Here is a 13,407-nt window from a genome sequence, read left to right as displayed (position 1 = left end):
TCTTTCCAAGAATTGTCTCAACATGGGGGCCAGGAGATGGAACAAGGCATAAGACAGCCTAACAACAAAACCAAGATTTACCATTTTCGACCTCTCTTTTCAGATTATCCAACATGCAGTCATAATGTACCCTACAAAGGACTTTTTCTTCAACCAAAGCAAATTCTTCTCCTGTGGAAAGCTGCCTTTTGCAGGAGAAGCAGGCAAAGCATGCCAAGTGATACACATTCCCCTTGGCTCTTCGGACCCAGTCAGTAGAATGGATGTGTCTGCCACAGCGGGAGCAACGAGTTCCATAACGTCTAGAACAACAACAACAACAAGAAGTTGTAATGCATTATAGAAGGCACTCCATTTAATTGCCACTCAGGTGAGGTATGGCAACTTTATTTTAGCTAGAATGCATAGTAAAGTCTACCTGTGTTACTGAATACTGCATTAATTAATTCCTATTGATATAATTCAACAAAAAAAGATGAAAAATTGTTTTGTGACTTTTCACATCCAATTCCTTATGCCTTCCAAAGCTTCTTAAGAGAATAGAAGGAGCACATATGGACAGCCAGGTTGCTTTGAGGTCAGTCATCCTAAAAGCCTTGTTAGGTCATATATGTGGTGTTAATGCTCTACTTATAAAGCAAATGCTAACTTTTTAAAGTTTTGTTCTTCCCATTCTGTGTTGGAATCCATCATATAATCAGATAGGCCATATTTAATATTAAAAAGCACTAAGTAATAAAAAGCCAATTATAACGGGTACAAAAGATAAGAACAATAATCTGATTATAGAAGAAAAGCATTTTAACTTGGCACTAGAAGTAAAAAACAGCTAGCTAACTCCAGGAAACATTAATCCCAGCAGTCAAGTTTTAAACAGCCCAAAGAGAAGGTATGTTGTTGGTTAGAAAGATTTTCCTAGGGTAACGAGTTTGGTAAGTTTCATCCACGTAGGGGGCAAAGAATTAGAACCTCCCACTCTCCATGTTGAATCCCAGACCCAATCAGATTTCCTATGCTGACTCTGAACAGGAAAAAAAAGACATAGCTAGCTACCCAAATGTCTTTAAATTAACAGGTGGTTTGGATCCAATAGGTATGATAGCTGAAAAGGCCTTGTTCCAAGCCTGTTTACATCACATAGAGGTACAAAGCCATAACAAGGTACTGCCTGAGCTCAGACAATGGAGTATATAACAACAGGTATTCCTTCAGGTACATAAAATTGGGTCCAGATTAAATTAACTGCAATCATGCCCCATCATAATCAATGTGGAAAGTCTGGTACTAATGTAATTCCTATTAAAATCATTGGCTTTCTAAATTGTTATGTTTACTGATTATTATGATTTAAATAGTTTTGCTTTGATACCTTAATAGTTTTATTGTCCAATTTATTTTTAATTTGTTTAAGTTGTTCTATTTTTTTATTTTAAACAAAAAAACCCACAAAACTATACATCAAACAATATGAATTACCATCATAACTTAAATGCACAGTGTAATCCACCACCTTTGGGATTATATATTTATAATTTTAAGTAGTTTTAATTATTCTTGCTATCCATTTTATGCTTTAGTAGAAAGGCTGGAGCAAAAAGTAGCAAAATAAAATTTACGTAAATTCAACTAATATAAACCAAACTGTAACACTGCAAAAGGTAATCATAGTAATCTGATTACAGAAGAGCATTGTAATTCAATACCAGTAGCCAAAGAAAAAGTTAGCCTTAATACATTACATGCAGCTGCAGCCAGTTTTTCTCTTACTCAAAAGGAAGCACTGGGACTTGATCTGGGATGTGGCAGGCTTTAAGTTTCCCCACTCACTGTGGTCTCAAAGTGAATTGGGAGGCCTGAACAGGAAATCTTCTGTTTCATACAAATCATTCTGCCCTGCCATTCAACAAACTGGAGGTATAGGACCCACAATCAGCTACCACTATATCCTACATTAAGATCTTGAGATGAATTAGTTTTCACACACCTCAGGAATAAGTAAGTAATATGCTCCCAGCAGCCTGCTCTAGATAATATTCTTCAAGTGGAGACCTGTACAGTGTATTACAGTAATCCAGATGAACCGAGCATGGCTGGTAAGAGAAAGATGCAAGTTTGAGAGCAAACCTCTTTTGATGGTTTGACACTATTCTTTGTTAACATCAAAACAGAAAGATAAGCTCAGGGTGTTAAGATACTCTACATGCTAAGGAGTACACTAGAACTACTGCCTGAAAATGTCACAAGCAATGCAACGGAGTGTCCAGCACTGTTTTCAAGATCAGGTAAACATCTCACAGTTTCTCATATTTGAAGGCTTCACTAATAGTATTTAGCCACTTAAAACTGGTTTCAGAGCTTTATTTAAAATGTTCAACAAACTCATTAGGCTTATTTAGAATGGAAAGCTTCTGCAAAAGCTTTACACTAGCAGTAAAGTATTTCCATATTCTGACTTAATATATTTGGGAGCACTGAAGACATTATAGTAATATTTCACTACCCCATTACATTGGAAGTGCAACACAAGTACTTTAGTGATGGAGGAGGAACAAACCCTAATTCTGGAAGGTAGATGCAAACAGCAAAATGAAAGATTTGTTAGCAAATATTTCATGACACTAAACAACAGCCAACATTCTGTTCAAGCCAATGTAATGTAAAGTTAATATTGGCATATGTATGATGGGTGTTACACCTGGAAACAAGGGATTATGCCATCTGGGGTCCAAAGGTTGGGCACCACTGGATGATACTATCAAATTGTGCAATCAGTTGTGTGTCCCCCACTAGAACAATTGCACAGTATTCCAGTGGAAGTGTTTCAGGAATGGCAGTTCCACTTCAGACAAAGTGCAACTACCGTATGCACAAGCTCAAATTGCATGAGCATAATTGTGCAGTAGGATTTTGGCCACAATAGGTATTAATACCCTTTCAATTGTGCTTTACCTTAATCAAGCAGACTGTTAGATTTTTTTAAAAAAATCTAACAGGGGTTGGCAAGTTGGGCAGAACCAAGGACCATTTTTTTGCCCCAGGATCATCTCAGGGCCACACACACAACCCAAAATGCTAAAGCAAACGTGGAGGTGGCTAGAAGTCCCCTTCATATTTTTAAAAATAGATATCTGGGGGAGTTAAAGGATGTAGAGTGGCCCTCTGACCTATTTAAAAGCCAAATCACCACTCCTGAAAGCTTCAAGGAGCTGCAACTCATTTCTTTTTTTTAACCGGAAAAAGCAAGGGTCAGGAAAAACTGAGGCATATAAAAACAACCTTGGGGAACTTATATGTGCAGACCCTAGGCCACCACTGATTTACACCAACTTACAAATCTGCAATTGCAGCAAAATGTTTTTAGGACCTGTGGGCATGAAGCACTGCACTGATGTCAGCAAGAGAATTAAAACCATCTTTTACACTCAGTTTCCTGGGAATGTGTGGATTTTTCTTCTCATGGGGGCTTGTATTTAATGCACCCAGACAATGTCTATTGCAGTCAACTGGCTGATTATTGTTTTCTTAAGGCACAATCTGGCCAATAACGACAGTGCGGTATACAAGCTTTGAGTTACATAATTATTAAATCAGAGAAGAAAAGAATGAGAACAAAATGTGTAGGAGCAGCACATTCTTCATCGCCAACGATGAAGATAGCAATTTGATGGCTGCCAAATGAAGACGTTTAACTTCTTTGTTAAACAGCAAGGGAGTTCAGATTGTGACAAGTCCTGATTTTATTTTTCCTATTTCACAAATCATAGCACTCCCAGGCACCACAGGAAAGATTAAAAGTGAAAACATGCACTTGAAACATTCTACTCCTAAACAATGAAATTTTATTGAGCAGCTGAAAATGCATGCCAGACTTCAGAGTTTACTTAAGATTTACAATATGTGGTTATTACTTTGCCTATTGGTATAGTCACTCTATGATCTGTTGGGCAGGGAAACAGATCAGGCTAGTGGTAGAATGCAGAATGAAAGGGAGGGACCCCTGAATTATTCTGGAAAATCCAGTGTAACCTCATAAAGCCCACCAAACTGGAAAGGATAAACATTGCATAGAAGTGCTCTCCTCAAGCTGCCTGTCAACACTGGCATCCAAGACTAGTATACATGCATCAGCCTTCAGCAAATGGAAGCCAGGAGTCCGGTGGAAGAAATGTAGCAGCCTGCAACTTTCTTCCCTAATGCCTAAGGAAAGTTGGAAGATAGCTGGTTTGAAAGAGTATTCGTCTTCTCAACTCATACTCTCTCCTGTGTGATTTTTTTTAAGATGCAAAGGGACAACCATTTCACAGGTGAATGGGGATGACATCCATCAAAGACAGACAAGCAAGCAGAGCCTACTTAGCTACACTCAAGATGATAACAAAGTAGATCCAGAGAGCCTATGACCCATCAGAGATGCCAGGATCTATACCTCCCATCAGACATAGTCAGCAGGACCATTTATGGGGAATGACAGGAATTAGAGTTCAGCAAAATAGATTTTCCATTGCTATGCCATAGCAATGGCATAGCAATGGACATCATATATTCCCAGGGCAGGGCTGCCATCAGAATCTTCTTGTCTACCAGCTCCAGAAAGCTACCAGATCAGAAACTGCACAACACAAAAACAAAAAAAACAAACAAAAAGCAACAAAACAAAACACAAAAAACTACCACTAAGCTGCAGCCAACCAATAAAGCTGGGTAGAAACATAAAAGGTGAGGAATCTGACAGAATAAAAAAAGTGGGTTCACAAAACACACGTACAAAGGACCTGTCAAGGCCCAACCTTTCTCTTTGTACTAAAATCCTTTCAGGTAGAACATAAATTATGCCTTCCATTCTAAAAGAACCCATCAGACAAATGGGTTGTCTACCCAAATCAACATCCCAATACTGATAAACTATTTCTGCTGCATTTATTTCAATGGACACAATTCAAGTCACACCAATATATATTGTTAAAAGCAATATAGTACAGATAAGACCATCTCCACTGGGGATACTCATGCATAAATGCACAGAGCAAACATGCAACGGAGTCTACATGAATATTTTCAAAAAGTATTCAAAATATTAATACATCTATGAGATGTATAGTATACCTGAAATAGTCCAATTTGCAGAAAATGTCTTTGTCTTTGATATAACAGCTGGTGTGCCTTCCTAAAGAGGTCCTGCATACACTGCAAGAGAGGCAGCGCACATGCCAGCACAAATCATTTACCTAAGAAGGGGGGGAAAGAAATGATTTTAGTTCTCTCTGCAAACAGAACTTTAACAAAGTGGAACTTACAATGAGCACGGAAGAACTCTGAGACTCACCATGTTTTATGGGAAAGCACAGACAGAAGTCACTGTGACACCAACAGTATCATACACGCAAGAGGCATACAATTAACTCATTGTTTTCTAACACACATCCCAGTGCAAGCAATTTTTCATACAGGAATACCATTTGATCCATTATTTGAAGAAAGAAGAATATGTTTGTCGAAGTCCAAAAACAGTTTTTTGCTTTTTGGGTCAATGTTTTGATTGATCAGAACAATACAAAGTCATCCTTAAGGGTTTCTCTCTTTTTCTCTTTCTTTCTTATCCAAAGACACAGCAGTACAGGGAGGATACGTAGCACATGGAGTATCATTACAAAATTTGGCTGAATAAATAAATGGGACGTTAGTGCCTCTTCTGAGAGGCACTTATTTTCATGCACGAAAATGTGTACAATTTTGATCAGGGTGGAACCATAGTGAACATTGCAGATAAGAAGATGATAGCTCATGAGCTCCTTGCACAATTCACAGTGCAAGGTCACATGAATGAACTGATGCAGTCAAGCTCCAAGGCAAAAGCTATTTGCAAGACTGGACACAACTTTGGATGCTCTATCTTTTGGAATAACCATTCAATGTAAGCTTTGTTAGTCATGGGAAGAAGCAACATGGCATAAATCACAACTGAACTGCTTAGTCAAATAAAATGGTAACGTTTGATATTAAGTAACTGTGAATTATGCTAAAGATGAGTTTTGACCATGGAGCTAACAATTTAGTAAGTGAGAAAGTGAAGTAATCATGGCAGATGTTTGTGCATGCAGCATTAACTATGGATTATGCACAGTTTAGCTGTATTAGTTGATAAGCAGATGAACCATCTCTGTCTTTAAGCCAGCAAGTCACTGTATTATTTTTATAGTTTTTCACACAGAAAAATATATTTTAATTGGCTAATTTTAGTAAGCATCTTCATTAAATTGATAAGATATACACTGGGAACATGGGACTAAACTATGAGTGGACATCTTCTAAACAGGCTAGAAAATGGGATGTCTACTACTTTTTAAGAGAATAGGTACAGTTTTGCATATTCTTGGCTTCAATGAAGCCTCAGTCCTTGGTTCACAAAACAAGTATGAAAGCTCTTGTGGCAAATAGCATTGTACATTATAGCTTCATCAGTGATGTTGGCAGTCACATATCAAGCTTATAGATAAAAATCTACAAAATGAGAATTTAACATGCCGTATGATAAGGTTTCAAAACACAACTCCTCTCTTTGAGCGAGAGAGATGAGAAAGCTGGAGAAATTAGATATTTTATATTGTTAATTACTAATCCATTACTAAATTCACCATTTGAATGGGGAAATATAGTATGCTATTGTTTCTTTTTATTGCCATTGTAACATTTGTCATATAATCCTGTACTATCTTTAGCCACAGTTCAGAATTTTTGATACAACAGTCATATAGGTAACTTAATTAGGGGGAGGGCTACTAGAATGAAATTGATGTACCTGCAAACAACATTGAAAGAATATTGTCTAAGCTTCCAATGAATATAAATGCTATTGCCAATGTGGACTGATTATAGATGGCTCAGGGTTTATCTCTGCCAACTGCCTCTGGTAAATGTCTTTCCATGCTGGTAGACTTCAGCAGTAAAGTACAATGTAACACAACCTTTATGTGTGCAACTATATTTTTCATCATCCCCAGTCAGTGCCCATGCCTGTTAGATAAGTTGTTCTAACAGTAGTGAGCTGAAATCAAAACTTCCCAACTGTGCTGTTTTTTAAAAGACTTACTAGCACCTTGCACTAAGTCTTGTATTGGAAGTGAAAGGGACGTGGGACCCTCTAGTATTTCATACTGTAAAACTGCCCTTCAATGGAAAAATAATCAGTTTCCATATCCTTCAGTTCTCAGATAAAACTATTCCATAGAGGTTTCATTTGACTAAAATAATTAAGGAAGTTATTAATTAACATATTGTGGCTCCTAACATATTGTGTACTAGGAGGATCGGGGGATTATTAGCACAAAGATAAAGATTAATAGTCATGAAAAAGGTGAAGTCTTGATATTTCTATTTCTAAATAGTATATTTTATGAATTCAAATATGAAATTAGCAGAAACATCAGATCTAATATCAGTTCATGTATCTGCATCTCAAAACAGTACAATTTTTAACACCTCCATTTTGATTCTTTTTCAAAGCTAGTGGCAATGATCATTATGGATTTTAATTTTTTTTTCCAAATTTGGATGATTATAAACAAAATACTTTATCTTCCCTAGCATGCTTAGAATATCATAAGACTTTTATACTATACACACATAGTACTGAGTGATTAGCTCTCCCTGAACAACCCACCTTAGGACATTTAACAGAAGTGAAAGAATAACTAAAAATCTCTATTAAGCCAAGCAAAGACTGATTTCACTTGCCAACAGTTCCATTTAGCAAAAAAACAAAACAGTGGGGGAAATTGAAACATTAAAATAAGAAACTACCAAGATGTTGCAATCCCTAAATTTCTTTTTATTTAACTTGCCTCTTCAGATTATTTACACTAATTAAGGGTTTCAAAAAGAGTGAAGCAAACCAAACCCTACAAAGTGTCATTTAAAATACTTTCCCCTAGTTTTGAAAATAGCTAAATTTTGAGCTTCTACAAGAAAGCAATTACTGAACTTAACAGTCTGATGACTGTGAAATCCAAATTATTGGGCTTTTAAGAACAAAACCAGGTTTCGGTTTAGATTAGTGGCTACAAATCCGTGACATAGTACACACATGGCATTCATAAACTGTGCAGAGAATTGCATTTGAATATAGCAGAGTACTAAAATGGACAAAACCACGAGAACATAATTCTGAGTTTTAAAAGTCTGTCCAGCACGTGGTTCAGATTTAAACAACAGCCAAAAAATTCTAGATGTGCAGTGTTCTTGTGATCATTTAATGGTTAAAGATTAATGTTAACATACTAGTCAGTGAAACCATTTTCATTGAAATGGTACAACTGTAATATCTGTGGATTGACAGTACTTTCAGCTTATCTCCCTATTAAACATGCAAGTACATTGAAATAAGTTATTTTACTTCAAGGGGCATGTGTTATGTGCCACCAAGTTGCATCTGACTTATGCTTACCCTAATCAGGTTTCAAGGTATACAAACTATTTAAGGAGGGGTTTTAACATTGCCAAATCTCACTGAGTTTCCATGTGCAAGCCAGAATTTGAACCAACGTATCCTGCTAGTGCGCTACACCACACTTTATCTTATTTCAAGGAAGAGGGTCATAAAGTTCCAAAGGGATGGAGTCAAGCAAATTTAATCAAAGTTTGTTCCCAATGAAATGAGTGAGAGTTACTCTAAAAGCTGTTTATTACAGTGTGACTGAATAGCAAATTCACACCAAGTTGCCCCCCCTCGCCACTTTATTGGGATCTTTTCAAAGCGAACTTATTTTAAATAAAGTATTCTATAACTAAGCGAGAAGTTCTTAAAAACCTGCTGCCTTGCCTGGCTTAACCTTCCTAGGAGCACCGGACAGGAAATGCAACATCTCATTGCCCCTCCCTGTGTTAAAAACTGCGGGGCTTGTCCTGCGATAGGAGATGATGGTGAACCTCCTGTTCTTCTCTTGCTTGTACACAGCGGGGGGGGGGGGGGCTGTGCGGGAGCGCGCCCAGGGGTCGCTCACCTTGAGCAGGTATTTATCGATGATCTCCAGGCCGCAACTGTTACAGACGCACTTGCTGGGCGCGCAGCCCCCCGAGCCGGAGGCCAGCGAGCGAGGCGAAGACGACGGCGACAGAGGGGTGGAGGAAGAGCACGAGTCCTCGTCTCCGGCCGCCTCCGGGCTCACCTGCCGCACGGAAACACACACAGCCCGAGGGTCAGGATCTTTTCCTTCCGCGCCCTCCGTTTCGGTGGGTCTCCGTCTCCTGAGGAGGCTCCCGCCAGGAACCACCTGGCTGTGGAGGAAAAGGGCCGCCAGGACCCCTGCTCCCCTCCACCAAGACTTGCCCTCTCTCTCCCTCAAGGACCACCCCCCCCACACACAGATAAGGTTATTTCATGCTAAGCGAAACGGGTGAAACAGGACATATTTCTGGTACGGGACTGTTGCCGAGCGCTATTCCTTTGGCGCCTCGGCCACTTCGTCAGTGTTTGTCTTTTTTTTTTTTTTTTTTTTTTTTTTACCTCACAATATCCCACTCGAGGGGCGGAGAGGGCAGGGGAAAGGGCTGCCCGCCCGGAAGGCCACCCAATGAGTTCCCTGCCCAGGCTGGGCGGCAAGTCGAACCCGCGCGGACTTCCCAGGCTGGGAGTCACGCGGGGCCCTCACGCTGCTCTTCCTCGCCTCTGCGGGGCTACGCTGGAGCTTTCCCTCACGCTGGCAACTTCTCCACAGAGAGGGTCGCCGCCGCCGCCGCCGCCGCCCCCCGCCCGAGCCGTTCCGTGCTGGGTCCGCTGCAGTCCACCTTCCCCCATTTACCTGAGGAAATAGCCCCGCGGGCTCCTCCGAACCTCACGAGGGGAGCCGCGAGGTCTCTCTCTCTCTCTCTCGTTTACTCACCAGCCCGGTCTCTCCGGCGCTTTTCCTCCTCCTTCCTGTCACCGCGGCAGCCACGGCTGCTACTCGCCCACACTCCTCAGCCATTAGCCTCGGGAGCTACGAAGAGAGACCACCAGACAGCTGAGTGCGCCGAAGGCCGCGGAGGAAACCGAGCCGGGGGGCTCTCCCGCACCAGCCCCGGACGGAGGTTGAGAGGGGGACGGCTTGTACAGACCGTCTGCTCGTCTCCAACCCAAGCTAAACAAGGGCAATTTGCAAGGCGAAGCCGGCCCTGAGGCAAAGTGCTCCAAGGGGGCCCTTGAGCGCTAATCGCAGCCGCCCCAAAAATCTTCCCGGCGCTGGTGCTGGGCGCGATTTGAATGAAAAAAAAAATAAAGCTTCAGTTTGGGGCGGCCCTGGGACGGCTCGCAGCAATCACCGCTCGCCAGGCACTTTCAGCAAGGGGCCTCTGAGGTGTAAATGGCCACTTGAACTCGCTCTCGAGTCCGAGTCAACAGGCCGAGATCTTTTCTAGACTCGCAAATTATTTTTTTTATTTCTTTTTAAGCGTGAAAAAAGAGGTGGGGGGACACCTTACGTGAAAGGGAGAGAGGGAAGAAGGAGAAGACGAATGGAAACCAGCCAGCTGAATTCAATTGGGGAGTCATTAAAAACAATTGCCCCGTCGGTCAATGGGAGGGAAGGTAGGTGGGTGGGAGGGGTGTGTACTTAAGGGTGCTTGACATGCCGGGGAGGTTGCGGGACTGAGGGTGAATAGGGCCAAAAGAAGACCTTTGCCCCCATCTCTCTCACAGACCTCTTATCTTTAGGACGAGTTGAATTTAGAGTCGGAGAAAGCTCCCCCCCCCCGCATTCTCTGTGGCCAGTTCCCCAGTCCAGCCCAATGTCCTTCCATAGCTAAACAGGAACCGAACTGAAGCTATACAACATCGCCGGAAGACCAGTTAAAGCAGATTAATAAGGACTCCTTCACCAGCGGAATCGGGGCTGTTAAGGAGAGATTTCGCGGTGGCTTTAGGGAAATCAACTGAAAAGGAATATGGGAATGATCGCTCTCGCCAATGGATCTATAAATGCCTAACTCTCAAGTATAAACCCATGGAAGCCAAAGAGATCGTTTCCAGGACGACGGTTTCATGGTATCCCCTGGAAGATGCACCCAATTCTCCATCCATTTACTCCATGGTAATCCCACCGAAATCCTTTTAACTGCCTGGACTACTTGCAACCGGCTTTTGCAGGTCCGAAATAATTCAGCAGAACTTCCTCTTAAGAGCATCTAGATACATCCAAGGACTTATCTTTCCGAGTTAGTGCCGTCGGCCCGCAGGGCCGCACACTTAACAAGGCAGGAGGGTTTCCGCAGGAGCGACGCGATCCCAAAAAATCACGGAAGGACCTCTTTAAAAAACAACAACCCACCTTTTTTTCCTGCTAAGTCCGACTTATCGCTAAGTAGCACAATTTGGCTTAAATTCTTTTAACAATTTTAAATATCGCCCCCCCCCACAGTTAACAAAGACATTTTATACTGAAATTTCTTAACACAATTTATCGGACAAATGTCTTCACTATTAATTTAAAAACAACCAGGTGATAAGGGTCCACGAGGATTTATTTCTTGGCTGAACACTGTAACAATCACTTACCCCGGAGCAGTCCCATCGAAGGCAACAGAACGAATTTTGAAGATTTTGACCCTGGCTTGTTGATCGCCACGATATGTATTTAAAAGCCAAAGGAGCCTGCGCACTAGAAATTATTTATTTATTTAGCCTTAAGTAGTTCGAAGCAAAATCAGAAAAAGAAAAACTTAGAATCCTGAAATTTGTGACGGCTTAAAAGTGAAGGGACTACTCCAGAGTAAGAGGTTGAAGAGGTGCCAGTCTTCCACGCCCTAAATATTCCATTTTTTCCCCTGGAGCGCTTTCCTACTGAACTGACATTTTCTTTTTCTCTGAAAAGCTACGGCTCTTGTTTGTCAACTTGTTTGCTTTATGTACAGTCAAAACTGTCGCTTTCCCCCGCTTGCTTCGGTAAATCCTTGCCAGCCGGCTGTAACGTTTGCTGGCCTTAAGTGAAACCGTGACGGTTTGCCTTCCGAGGAATGGAAGGGAAAGACTCTTCCGATACAACAAAAATCGCGTTAAAGAGGCAGATGCGATAAAAGAAGGGGGGGCGGTTACTTAAAAACAATAAAAAGATTCCTGGAAGTTTCTAAGCTGCGACGGACAAGCCACGCAACGCGAAATAGTCCCATTGAAACAAATGGAACTGCTCCGGAGCAAACGGCATCGTAGCTGTCAGAGGTTGGAGTCACATTCGAATCCACTCCCGAGTCAAAATTACACCAAAGGCGATCCGCCTAATGAGAGGACTTGGGTCTTCGGGCAGCGAAGAGGGGAAGCAGAGCGGCTCACCTTCTCCGTCGCAATACGAAGCGCCGGCACGTCCTTATCGTCCAGTTTACACACAAACATCTGGTTACTCTTCCAATACATGGCACAGACTGGGAAGCGCTTCTCGCATACCCACTCCAGAAAGGACGGCGCTCCCCCGCACAGGAAAAAAAAAAGAAGAAGAAAAGAACAAGGAGCAATTTCGACGGGTTCTTGAAAAAAAGAAAACGAGAGGAAGGAGAGGAAAATAAACACCCTCCCCAACCCTCCCTTTTTGTCTGTCTGTCTGTCTGTCTGTCTGTCTGCTGTTCTTCCTTCCAGGCCTCTGCTATTCGCAACTTCCCTGGCAAACCTCTTCCTGAGCTCTCTTCCCTACTTCACTGATGTCAGACCTTCGAGGAAAAAAAAGTTTTGTTTTCAAGTGGGTGGGACCTCCCCCCAAAAAAGAGCGAGCGGGAGATGCTTGGCTGGCTGTTCAAGCCTCACCTCCTTGCGTAAAACCCGCCTTCTGTACATGTTCAGATCTTTATCGCTACAAGTAAATTCACTCCAGGGAGCTGCTTTAAAAAAAAAAGGTCCGGAGTATATTAATTTTGGATTAGCTACTTCAGTGATCACACCCCCCCCCCGCCCCGCCACCCCGTTTCCATCCTACTGCACCAAACCTTCCGCTGCTCCTCGCTCCCTCCCCCCTTCTGCGTGAGCCCCTGGCGAAAGAAAGCCAAGCCCGACGGAACAGAGGCAGCAAGACCGATTGGCGCAAGCTGGGACGAAAAGACACCTCGCGCTTTCTCTTTAGACGGCTCCCTGCGTGCCGCTGTTATAAAAACTGTCTCATTAAGGGAAAAAGATAGAACATCTGAGCAGCCCCCAGACGTGGTTTGGGAAATCACGCCGGAGAGTATCAAATGCGGGCTAATTAACTTGGAACGGTGGTTGGGGGGTGGGCGAGAAGTGGCCGCCCGCTGCATCTATGAGAGGGCCTGGAACAGCTCGGCCTCGCGAAGCCCGATTTGGTGCCCACACTTATTAGTTCTGTGAGTGCGCGATGATCTGTTGGCAAGCCAACCCAGATGCTTCCTGGGCCGCGCCGGCCTGAAAGACAAAGATTGAAGCCGCTTCTCGCATCGAAC

General features: G+C 42.4%; 1 protein-coding gene across 2 annotated transcripts in view; it reads right to left on the bottom strand.

Moving 5' to 3' along the window:
- The window catches only part of LHX8 (LIM homeobox 8), a 43,759-nt gene extending 31,363 nt beyond the window's left edge, over positions 1–12,396 (bottom strand). The window contains exons 1-5 of one of the 2 annotated variants that reach the window (XM_020794709.3): positions 12,296–12,396; positions 9,876–9,971; positions 8,997–9,161; positions 5,104–5,225; positions 82–302 (exon numbers count right to left, since the gene is read on the bottom strand). In XM_020794709.3, the coding sequence (XP_020650368.1) occupies positions 82–302; positions 5,104–5,225; positions 8,997–9,161; positions 9,876–9,971; positions 12,296–12,376 (685 nt within the window). In that variant the 5' untranslated portion in view covers positions 12,377–12,396. Of the gene's footprint in view, positions 1–81; positions 303–5,103; positions 5,226–8,996; positions 9,162–9,875; positions 9,972–11,524; positions 12,142–12,295 lie in introns of those variants that run through there. The other variant, XM_020794711.3, reaches the window with a different exon arrangement.
- Positions 12,397–13,407: the final 1,011 nt, after the last annotated feature.

Source organism: Pogona vitticeps, chromosome 4 (genome assembly GCF_051106095.1).
Source record: "Pogona vitticeps strain Pit_001003342236 chromosome 4, PviZW2.1, whole genome shotgun sequence".
NCBI classification, from domain to species: Eukaryota; Metazoa; Chordata; class Lepidosauria; order Squamata; family Agamidae; genus Pogona; species Pogona vitticeps.
This window is presented reverse-complemented; position numbering and strand designations above follow the sequence as displayed.